The sequence below is a fragment of the Clarias gariepinus genome, chromosome 10 (genome assembly GCF_024256425.1).
Source record: "Clarias gariepinus isolate MV-2021 ecotype Netherlands chromosome 10, CGAR_prim_01v2, whole genome shotgun sequence".
Classification (NCBI taxonomy): Eukaryota; Metazoa; Chordata; class Actinopteri; order Siluriformes; family Clariidae; genus Clarias; species Clarias gariepinus.
Genome location: NC_071109.1, coordinates 21,469,111 through 21,481,521, shown reverse-complemented (window position 1 = coordinate 21,481,521; position 12,411 = coordinate 21,469,111). Strand labels below are relative to the sequence as shown.

Sequence of the window (12,411 nt, the reverse complement as noted above, 5' to 3'; positions counted from 1 at the left end):
CAGATTTGGTTATTGTACATGGCTCAGTCACTGTACGCTCTTACCTCGGAGACATCTTAGAACCCATCATCCCCCAATTCTGCCAGCACACCCCCAACTTTCTGTTCATGGATGATAATGCTCCCCCACATCGTGGCAGAATTGTCACAGCTCGACTTCGGGAAGTTGAAGTGCCTCATATGGTATGGCCATCAATGTCCCCTGACCTGAACCCCATAGAGCACGTATGGGACCAGTTGAAGCAGAGACTGGATGATCGATATATATATATATATACATATATATATATATATATATATATATATACATTCTAAATTCCTAATTTCTGGTCGCAACCCAATTTGGTCATAGACCCAATTAAGTTTTTTTTCATAAAAATACATGTAAAAAGAATTAATCTGTTCTCCATCACTATGAACTCTATTTAACTTTTGATGTATTTTGTTTATATTACAAAATATAATACAAAGTATGAAAAAGCCTTAATTATATAAAAATAATACAGCACCAAATATAAATATAAACTATATATATATATATATATACTGTATACTGTTCACACACAGGGAAACTCTGTGACTTGTAGGAATGGAGGAGAGGAAGATGGGTGAAGATGGGTCACCATATGTACATGGAACATAATAACATTCTCCTTCAGGGTTTTTTCCTCTTTTTTGTTTCTTGGCCTCTGGTTCGTACGTTGCAGCCAGGTTTCACAAAAAAATGTATCCAGAGACATTTGTTTCTTCCGCGCTGCACACTTGCGCAACTGCGCTGCACAAAAAGGACACAGTGTTATCGTTCATAAGGCGTAGTACTTTATAGAGTTTTTTTTGGATGATCCTTCTCTGAAAAGGCTTGGACGTGACTCCACTTTGCACAAAATTATTTTATCATTTGCGATCTCAGCGATCCACAGAGCATATCACATACATTAAATGACCTACCTGTACTCCACTAATAAGTGGTAACTGTAATGGCAGTGACAGAGTGTAAATGTCATATTTCTTGGTTTCAGCCCTCTCCAAAATTCTTGAAATGCACTCGCAGCCATTGTTTTGCACACATCAAAGTTTCTCTTCAATGATTATGTGACAGGAAAAAAAAACTATGCAAATGGTTTGTCACAACATGTTGACTCTTTATCTGAAATGCAGCTTCTACTGTATGTGTCAGACTATGTCTGAAATGTAGAAGTTTAAAACATCTAAAATAAATATTTGGTGGTTTTCAAGGTAAACGTTTTAGTACAGTATAGACAACTTTTCAGAAAATGACAAATTTATTGCATTTCGCTGTCAAACTGTTCATATGTAACTGCGGTTCTATGAATGCCAAATAATTGCTGTTGTCGGTGAATCATCATGATGCCTTCTGAGGCACATGCTTCTCAGGTTGTAAGACATGATGTAGTATTAAAAGTATCAATTCTATCATTGTACTACCTTCACTCTAACAGCTTAGAATTACTGGAGCACAGCTAATGCCCATGAGGAGCCTCCTAATAGAGTGGCATTACCTCTAGTTTTTTTACATGCTCCCAAAAGACTAGCAGGCCCACGGCTACATCCTGCTAAAATGTTTGATTGGTTTTTATCACCATATCACACACTTTATTTTCAGGTTAGCTCCCAAGCTAAATAGTTTGGCATACACTACATCGGCTCTGAGTAGTAATAAGCCATGGTGAAAGACTTGTCCTCATCCAGCCAGTGTCTTTGTCCCTTGGAAAATAAAGGAAAAGCACCACTTATGTGTCCATGCCCAATAATGACTGATAAACAGAGCGAGAGGCCAAGAAATCTGATTCTAGATGTTTAGAAGTCTCATTGTAGATGTTTGGATAACATGGGATTAACTGTGGCCTTACTGAAAGTTTTCTTTTCTGATCCTCGTTTCTGATCATCGGTATTTAGACCTTAAACAGACCTACAGACTTGAGCTCTATTTAGACTTTGCATGAGAGTTGTATACATGTTGGTTTAATGTCATGCTGAAATGTATATTTTTTATATTTTAATTTGAGGAAAATAATAAATACAAAAATATGACACTATTGGTTGATTTGCAACATCATCTCTTTAGAGTTCATGATTTTTATTCCCCTGAGAAGTTGACATTACAGGACACAGGTCAACTGTCAAATCTCAAGGACTGATTTTTTAAGGACAATTTAGTCACAACAAATCGGTAACCACATTTAAACTGTAAAAAAAAAAGCATGTGTACAAGAATGAGGAATGTACAGGGTTAATAATAGTTTTAGCCAGAATTAAAGAACTCTGTCTTGTTACCATGGAGATTGCATGTGGTTTGTTCTTCTCACCAAGTAATAATCTCTTTTTCTCCTCTTGCTGTCAGTTAGCTTCAGAAGAGTTAGAACCTCACCTTGAGCTCTAGAAGTAATTTACATCGAACCTATTACTCAAATTTTGTCTTTTTTTAATTGTTTGCAACACAGGTTTAAGACATTTACTAAGATGAATGTGTTTTCAATAATATACGTTGTCAGCACTCATGCTAGACACACACACACACACACACACACACACATGCCCACATGTACCAATCATAACAATAAACCGCCTGCCTAATGGTATGTAGGTCCCTCTTTTGCCACCAAAACAGGTCTAATCTGTCAAAGCATGGATTCCACAAGGTGTTCTGTGATATCTGGCACCTTGACCTTAAACTCAAAAAGATTTTGCAGTTTAGCAGGGCATAATACTGTACTCTGCTAAAATAGGTCACTGCTGTTAGGGAATACTAATTTGCCATTACAGAGTTTATTTTTTTATATATATTCATTAATATTTTTATCATGTTCAGTACAATAAATGGTGGCCGATGTTAAAAACCGTCCATACTCTATTTTACAGTTTTAGTTTATGTTTTTCTAAGAAATATTCCAAATGTTGTTTTTTTTTGTTTTTTTTTACCGATATGTTCTGGTCCTCTTTACCTTGATCACAAAACTAGTTTACCCACTTCTTTTTTCGTAGTGACCACTACCTACCACTACAGCCCTGGGTGGTACGTCTCAAAGTTGCACCCAGATAAATGCTAGAATAAAGGTTTCTCAGCAAAACACTGAATTGACCAATATGTGTTCTGTTACTTTTTTATTATACCAACATTTCAACAGTTTTTCCTACTGTAGCTCTTGTGTGGGATCAGACCAGACTGGTTAGCCATTGCTCCCGGCATACGTCAATGAGCCTTAGTTAAACACAACACTATCAATGGTTTACTGGTTGTCATTCTTGCTTTAAACGCATCAACTTTAAGAACAGGCTGTTCACTTGCTGTTTATTATTCCAGCCTTTGACATGAGCCGTTATATCAAGATTTTATTCTCCTCACCGTTAAGAAATTTTTATGTTATAAAGTTAAACGTTTTATTTTCTCATAATCACAATATACAGCCTGTATTTGTACTTCCTCTTTCAATTTACAGTATGTATGAGTGTTCTTATGTTTTTATGTATAAGAACACAAAAAAAATGTTTACGTTAATGATGTGCCTGTTATTGTAGTCTTTTCTATGGCAAGATTTGTAGTGCGGGTTTATTTATAATATATTTTTCTTTGTGGACTCGACCTCTCAGATGAGTGAATCAGTATGGCAATATGAACTTCAAAAGACAAAACACCTTGTCCCTTCAGCTGCATGATTCAACTGAGACCAGTGGTTCACTGTGACTAAGATTATGACTAATATAATGTGTGCTGCTTTTTTTTCTTTATATTTTATTTTTATTATTTTTTACAGAATGCTGGAGAGAATACTTTTAGCTTAATATACAAAGAGAACAGGAACGTCTCAAACTGTATTGTCTATATAACTGCATTATACAGTAATTTAGTAAATATCTACAGTATCTGTCAGATTTTTTAAGGTAAAGTTGTAGGGGGCAAATAATACAGCATTTTATTATGTAATTTAATAAATTTTACTGTGGTGGGAAAAGGCATAAACTGGCAGAAGGTAATGGTTTAATTATTGCTGTTTGTCAGTAAAAGAGACTAACATAATGATAAGTATCAATTTAGCCTTGGCTTGTGTCTCTCAGTGATCATTTGCTGAAGCAAATTAAAAGTGTTTGTCTGTTTTTAATGCGTTTGAGAATGATATGTCCTTTATTATGGTTAACATTCTGATTATTGATCCAAACCAAAGCAAGCAGCACACCTTACATACTGTACATTACCGCTTAACAGTTTGGAATCACTTTTAGGAAATTGTATTGTTTTCCAAGGAAACACACATGAAATTAGTCTGAATAGAAAATATAGCAAAGGAACCAGACATGCTGATATTGTCAGAGTTAGAAATGATCATTTTTGATGGAAATGATGAATGTGTTCTTCGAAATTTTCCTTTTAAAAAAAAAAAAGGAGCCTGGCAGACCATAGGCATTCTAGCTGTCAATTTTTCAAGATAATCTGATGAGATTTCACCCCATGCTTCCTGGAGCATCTCCCACAAGATGGATTGGGTTGATGGAGTCTTCCTCCGTACCATACGGTCAAGCTGCTTCCACAACAGCTCAATATGGTTCAGATCCGAAGACTGTGCTGGCCGCTCCATTACATTTAGAATTCTGGCTAACTTTAATTGTTTGGGAATTGCATGAAAATATTTTTTCTTTAAAAATGAGAGAAATTTGCCATTGAACTTTTGAGCAGTAGTGTACATATGACTTGTTCACAAATTTAAAGAAAGATTCTGGCCAACATTGCCAGAAAGTTTTCTAAAATATATTATAACTTGCATTTTTTGTTATTACAAAATATTTTTATGAATTGTTTCTATTGTTTACTGTGAACTCTCAATAATTTTTATAATTAGTTAAGATAAGTCTCTTCTTGATCTGGAAGAGAACAAGAAGGCAGGAGATAAAAGCACAACATTTGTTCGGTTAAGTGGGTGATACATCATTATGTTTTTCATTGACAAGTGGCAACAACTAGGCCTATTGGACATGTAATATTTGTATGAATAATTTTAAGCATCAGTACACACTTCATTAACAGCATAACTCCCTTGCAACCAGGGGTGTGAGACATTTAAATTTCATGTGTCTTCATTCAGTTACATAACCTAAAGCTAGAGCCGAATTACTATTTAAACAAAAAGCCAATCTGTGGATAAACTGTATTTTTTATATTCACTCAACATGCAAATGAAATCTATGACTCTGCACATGATGTTCGTTAAATCCTTACCTTGAGTGCTGAGCCATTCTATGTGTTCATAAGACTGGAAAGACCATGCGCTCCATTTCAGTTGCCTGTATATTTACAGTAGGTTTTTTTATAGGTGTCAAATCCCAGGACTAATTGTTTTTCATTGACTCTGTCTTTCTGCATCCATGTTGGTGCTGATTTGAGTAAATGATAGAGGTCATTACCCTAATGCTATTTTGACTTGTTTTCTTAAATGATAACAGGAATTTCTTAACTATGCTTTGTTCACCATCTCTATAAGATGAGGTGATTTTAATTTGATAGCTTTAGCAAACAAGTCACCTGATGTCTGTGTAATCCCATTATAACATTTCTGCTCCCTGTGATTTACAGTCTCTTCTCATTCCAAATCATGTTTTACTGGGCTGTTTTATTGCCTTTATTTTTTGTTTTCCGTCTATTAGCATTGAGGATTACCATGATCAGAATAACATAATCCATTTTAGGCCTTCATTATGATGAGGCTTTCTGACACACAGCAAATTTTCCTCTGTCTCAATAGTATTCACAAACAGAATTAGAGGAATGTGTTTATGTGATCATTAGAATTAGAAAGTACCTTGTATGTGGCAACCGCTCTGTCATCTCTTCTAGTTATAGGCAGAGGCGTAATTGTCCAATATTACGACTGCATTTACACCTGATCATTTCATGCATCTTAAATCTAGATGGCATTCTGATAAGATTTTAATGACATGTATTTACACTTGTAATCAAAGTAAATTCTGATTGCTGTGTTATGCATGAATATTCAGAGTAGCTCATTACATTTTCTTGTTTCCTTGCTACATTACCTTGTTTTTAACCTTTGTTTTTTTTTAAGATGGCTGTGAAATGCAAACGAAGAAACATGCGTTTACATGTCTGAAACATCCTGAAGTGATTTGAGAGATCTGGTTTAAATGTGCATAAAAAGTGGCTTGATTTGGGGGAATGTTGGTGTGGATAATTTCTACCCATATATAAGTCTGATATTTAAATACACTAAAAAGCAAACCGTAAAAAGGTCTTTTGGTTTGGGATTATTCTTGTGTGGTCACGAGCCCTCTGATTTGTATGCTGGAAGTGCAGAATGCAAGAAGATCTTTATGAAATATGCTGCTTAGTCTGTATGCTAGAGTTATTGCAATTTGTATTCTGATAACTAATTATTTCTATTTATTGCTTAAAAAAAGAATTTAAAGGGCCTTTGTGTAATTTTCTAGGCACAATCTAAAAATACACTTTAGTACTAAATAGTGGGACATAGACAGGGAAATTAGAGGGAAGAGAAAATTAGGTTCAGTGAGGCATCACAGGATCCTGTAGCCATTTTCAAAGCAGCCTGAAACAATAGACAAAGGGCAGACAATATTTTCTGTTTTGTCTCCAAGAATATTGCAGTTTGCTGAACCTCTAATTTACATTAGAGGCCTAGCAGAGTATAGCATTGTCTTTGAACCATGTGATTCAGCCATTCTTTTACACATTATAATTATTAAATTACTTGGAAACAACTTGGTTAGGCTGCATAATCAAGATTCTTTACTTAGTTCTCATCGCTCATGTTTTTCAGGTGTGACGACAGTACTGACCATGACAACCCTGAGTATTAGTGCCCGTAACTCACTGCCTAAAGTGGCCTATGCTACCGCCATGGACTGGTTCATCGCTGTGTGCTATGCATTCGTCTTTTCAGCTCTCATTGAATTTGCTACAGTCAACTATTTCACGAAGCGTGGCTGGGCCTGGGACGGCAAAAGCGTAGTCAATGATAAGGTAAAATAATGTGTTATGAGTATGATTATATGTTTATAAGTATTATGTGAAGGGTTCTATGTTGATTCTACTGTATGTTTATTCAATGGTTGACATAGAATTATTAGGAATATCTTGATAATTATTTGTTAAACATCTTGGCTTATTTATTAGCTGCTCATCATGGGTATTATTCAGCTATTATTCCTAAGGAAAATTCGGGTAACAACCATTAAGAAAGGTTTATAGGTAGGTGAGAGTGCAAAGCATTTCTGAACCTATGTAATACTCTATGTAATACTGCAGTGTTCGTAAAGTTATTGCAACTTACAGTAGATTCATACAACTAAAATAACTCAGAAAATGTGTATGGGGGTACAAATAATTTAAATCACCAGAAAAGACTCTTAACATGGCCAACAACACTAATCCAAATTCAAGTTAGCTTTGTTGGAACAATTACTTTAAGCTTTTGAGAGCTCCATATAGTTGACATCTGAAAAGGTGAGAATCCATTATTAAGTGGAGTAAGACTGAGGCAGTTTTTACCAAACTGACCCTTTTCTTATCTCTTGCGAGAGCAGCAAGTGCAACTCACTTATTGAGTTGAAGAAACATACCTGATACCTTTATCTGACACAATTTGCATAAGGGATCCCTTAAGCTGTTAATACAGTGGAGCTTAAGATGGCTTAAATAAGTCCTATGCACATAATTAAAGAGAATTTGCTGGTAAATTTGCTTGTGATAAGGTCATGAATAATAGACCACACAGCATTCCAGCTTAAGCCAGAGTATAAATTTGAGCAATCATGTCTCCGCTGGGGGTATAGGATATGCTTCCTCCACCAAGATTTGATCAGTTCTGGACGCTATACCCATAAATAGTTTCTGAGAAGTAAAAAAAAATCACTAAGTGTCTGGGCATAGGATATTGCTTTGTGGTACTGTGGGCTTTGAGTGCTGACCTAAGCTACATGTAAAAGAACAAGGAAACACCTAGTAAGCTAAATAAGTGCTTGATGTTATCCAATTAGAAGTTCCTTATTGTGAAGCATAGATGAACAAGCCTCCCTACATATTACAATATGATTCTAGAAGTTCTATGTATGTTCATGTCGGTATAGGAGAAGAGATGATATGATCAAAATGCAATTCATATTGTTTATAAACAGAACATTATGTGTGGAATGAACAATTGAGTAGTTAATTAAGGAATAGGTTTGCCTTTTGATGATGGGTTAGCCAGTCTTATTCCTGTGTTAGGGTTGGCCATTTTACAGTAATTTCCAAAGTGCAACCCATAACCGCCATTTTAGCAATCATTTTTTGGAAAAAAAATCAATGATAATTAAATTAAGTGAAGGCTTGATAAATGACACTATGTAGGCTTGATTAATGACACTTGACACTGTACAGTATGTAGAAAACGAGTGACATTTGCCAGTTGATATACGTTGTGTATAAGAGGGAGTTCTAATCATTGTAAGCTTTAGATCCAAGTGTCACGTATAAAATCAGGCTTACCATTTACAAACTCAGCTTGCTTTCTTCAGTTTACAAGGAAAAATAAATAAATAAACTGAAAGATGCACAAAAGAAAAATATTTATTGATAAATCAAGTTCATACGACACCATTTTGACTTAAAGATTTAAGTAGACTCATATTGCACCACTGTTTGACTGTTTGAGTTTCCAGCGTGAAATAACCTTTAATACAGCTTGTAATGCAGTCCAGAGGGCTCAGCTCAGAAAAGCGCGGTTCTCCTGGCATGCTGTCAGTCATGTCTCCTTAAATTCCACAACTCTAATTGAGATCCTAACAGGAGGCTTTTCCTCCTCTGAAATCAATTTACATCAGACCTTTTAAACGCTTTCCTGTCAGTCTCACTGAGAATGTAGGTATTTAGGCTCATTGCTTATTCATGACCATGTTTTTTCCCTAATCAAGCAATAATAACAAAAATGCCATTCTGTTCTACCAGCTTGTCCATATATTATATACATATACATATATTTGCTCAAATTTAAATCATGAAACCTTAAAAGCACTTACAAATTAAAGCTTCTGAAAGAAAATCATCATTTACAGCGGCTACTTTTTCATGTTCTTTGTCATTGTAAAAACACCCACACATCTTAATTTATATTTAGTGTGAATTATTCAGAACTAAATTTTTCAAAAGTTAAAATCATTCCCTTTATCTTGTTGTTGTTGTTTTTTCTTTCACAGAAGAAGGAGAAAGCTTCTGTAATTAAAAAGAACAATGCATATGCAGTGGCTGTTGCGAACTATGCTCCCAATATCACCAAGGACTCTGTCCTGCCCACCATCGCTAAAGGCGGAGTTGCAGAAGCAGGCAAGGCCAAAACTGAAAGCAAACCTGCGGAGAACAAGAAAACCTTCAACAGCGTAAGTAAGATCGACCGCATGTCCCGCATCATGTTCCCTGTGCTCTTCGGAAGCTTCAACCTGGTTTACTGGGCCACCTATTTAAATAGAGAACCCGTTATTAAGGACATGGTCCCGTCTAACCAATGATGCTCTTTAGTAGCGCCGAAGATCCAGGACTAAAGAGAAAAGCCAAAAACCATCCAGGGACTTCATACACTCATTTGCTCATGTAAGCAGTGTCTTGATATCCAGCCACCGGGTCACGGACTGTTGATTGCGTCTCCTCTCTTGTCTCTTTTTTCTACCGTTTTTCTGCTGTGCTTTTCAAATTGTAAATATGTATTTATGCATAAAACTCTATGCCCTGTACGGTTTCCCCTAACATGGCTGTTCCCATTGAGTTTACTGTATTTATATTTTGCTGTTCTGTGTGTTTGTGGATTCTCCTAAAAACAGACTTTGACCTTTTTCTGTGATCTACTCTAGCATATTGTAGTGTACTGTATATGATAAAGTTCTTTTATATATATATATGTATATATATATATATATATATATATATATATATAAAATTTTACCTATTTGTAATGGTGCTTGTAAACCGTTACCAAGATAAGTAAGAGATCATGTGAGGAACAGTCAAACCATAGCGGGAGAAAAACAACAAAAAGAGAAAGAATACCATCTACATGTTAGTCTCATCTGTGCATTTTTAATTTTTTAAACATATTGTTAATTTAATTTATTTCAGTAAATCAAGAACAAAACAGTAAATACTGTTTAAATCAGTATTCTGTTAAATAGTAAATATTAGCATTAAGTTTGTTTTATTATTGTTCTAAAATTAATATCACGCAAGTATTTTTGTGAAAGAAAAAAGATGTCTTAAAAGTATTTATTCTGAACAAACATTTCAGGAAGGGAAGTGGTAAAAAACATGTTAACATCGCCACTCCTTACATATATAATATGTTTGTTTATTTACTTATTCATTTCTTTTTATTAATTTCTATCATATTATTTATTTTTAATCATATTATTTATTTATTTTGTTTGTAATTCTGTTTTATTTCGGTGGCATAATGTGGACCAAACACCTTCAAGTGCTTCAAGTAATGCATGTTTACCTGCTAAAATGAAGCTTAATATTTTTATATTATCTTTATTTATTTCTGAAATATGCTGGACTATGAGGTTGGTCCCCGTGTAGGATTTATCATGAGCATAGATAATTGTATTCGTATCTGTGTAATTTTATTTCTGACATTACAGTCATGGAAGGAAGTAATTGCATATGCAAAGCATGCTGCAGTATTTGTCTTGGCTGTAAGACCAAATGGCTGAAATGGTACATCTAAAATTTTGCATGTAATCATCCCTTATTCTTCTTCTTTCAGGAGGTGGTTATTCATTTATTTATTTATTTATCTATCTATCTGTCTATCTGTCTGTTTCTAGCTTTTTATTTGTCTATCAGTATTTATTTATTTATACCTGGGATTTTAATTAAATCAAAATTTCATATTAAGTACTGCGTTAAGTTTTTTAAGTAGCTTTAATTGTGTGAACAGATTTGTGCATAGTGGTTATACAGAAAGATGCTGGAGCAATAAAAAAATTAAAATGGTGGTTGCAGCTGCATAGATATGGAATGTAATAATGCTTTGTAAAGGACTCATTTAAGTGTTTCATCAACTTGTAGATAGTGTTGTAATATACAGTCAGATATGGAAAGTACACATTTATTTACTCGTTATTAGACTGATGTTCTTTGGGAGACAAGAAACAATGGTACAGATAGAAACTGTTTTGCTTTGTTCTATTTGATAAATTTTACTAAATTTGCTGTGTAGAAAATGAATTTCTGTAATGTGATATTATAATTATCCAGTAATTTTATTTTGACCAGTGAATTTAGTGTCCATTTTGCTGACATATGAGATGCAGCACATGTTGTTGGTGTTTTTTTTTCTTGTTTGTTTCTTTGTTTTTGCTTTTTAAATCAATATAATTCCCAATCAATTTGGAAAGTTGTCAGGTGACCAAATCTTTTTTCAACCAACTGCTGCTGGGTTTTGCAGTCTGCTCTAAATAGTGATATTTGCTCTTTCATTCTTGTTGCTCTTTCAGAAGCTTCTTGCTGAATAAAAAAAGAATGTGCTTTGTGGTTTGTCTGACTTATTTTCCTTACAGTCATGCGTCATTCAATTAAACTTTAAAATAAAAAAAAATTACAAATGTCTAGCTATGACTATAATGCACAAGAAACAGGTAAATATACAAAGCCGGAGTACACAACAGACATGCAAAATCACAATTTTAGGAATAGGGCCTAATATTTTACTGAGTTATAAATAAAGTAAGAGTCATTTATCCAACTCACAGTAGCATCGCCAGTAACATGACAGCTGACTCTGGCACTCTAAATGGCAGGTCGCGCTGATGGTAGATGAGCTGTGAGAACTGCAAGGGAGTGAGGAACACAAAAGTGTCAGGGCTGTAGAGAAATATGTGTTATAATTTAGTCAATTGCTACTTAAATCACATTCATTATATTTTGATAAAACAAGCTAATTTTAGGTTGGTGTACTGCACACAAGACCTTTACAGCTTAATTATTTTTAAAAGCTGAGTGGCTGAACTTGTGGTACATTTTATTTCATTATATTGTTTAGTATATTATTTATTGTCAATAAGAAAATACATTGACAATCAGGACATCATGCCATAGGAACTCAGGACAAGAATGTTTTATTACATTTAACTGTTTACATAGTTTCCAAATTTCCCCTAAATTTTCTTGATTTTGGGAATACTTTATGGTCAGGGTCTTGGCTTCAGAACTGTTGCATGGGAATGAGACGCTTATCCATTGCAGGGCACCAAGCACACAGAACTGAAGCTTTGATCAGACAGTCAGAGTTTCACTGACACACTGGTTCGGTTTGAAACAAGGCCATAACCCTCTTGATACAATAAGTGTAGGGTTATATCACATAGGGTTATACAATAATAACCCCATGTAATA

At 34.6% G+C, this 12,411-nt stretch overlaps 1 protein-coding gene across 1 annotated transcript in view; it reads left to right on the top strand.

Moving 5' to 3' along the window:
• Positions 1-11,550, top strand: part of LOC128532259 (gamma-aminobutyric acid receptor subunit alpha-2) — a 60,149-nt gene extending 48,599 nt beyond the window's left edge. Inside the window, exons 9-10 of the mRNA XM_053506500.1 lie at positions 6,806-7,008; positions 9,222-11,550. Coding sequence (XP_053362475.1) covers positions 6,806-7,008; positions 9,222-9,530 — 512 coding nt within the window. The 3' untranslated portion in view covers positions 9,531-11,550. The remainder of the gene's footprint in view (positions 1-6,805; positions 7,009-9,221) is intronic.
• Positions 11,551-12,411: the final 861 nt, after the last annotated feature.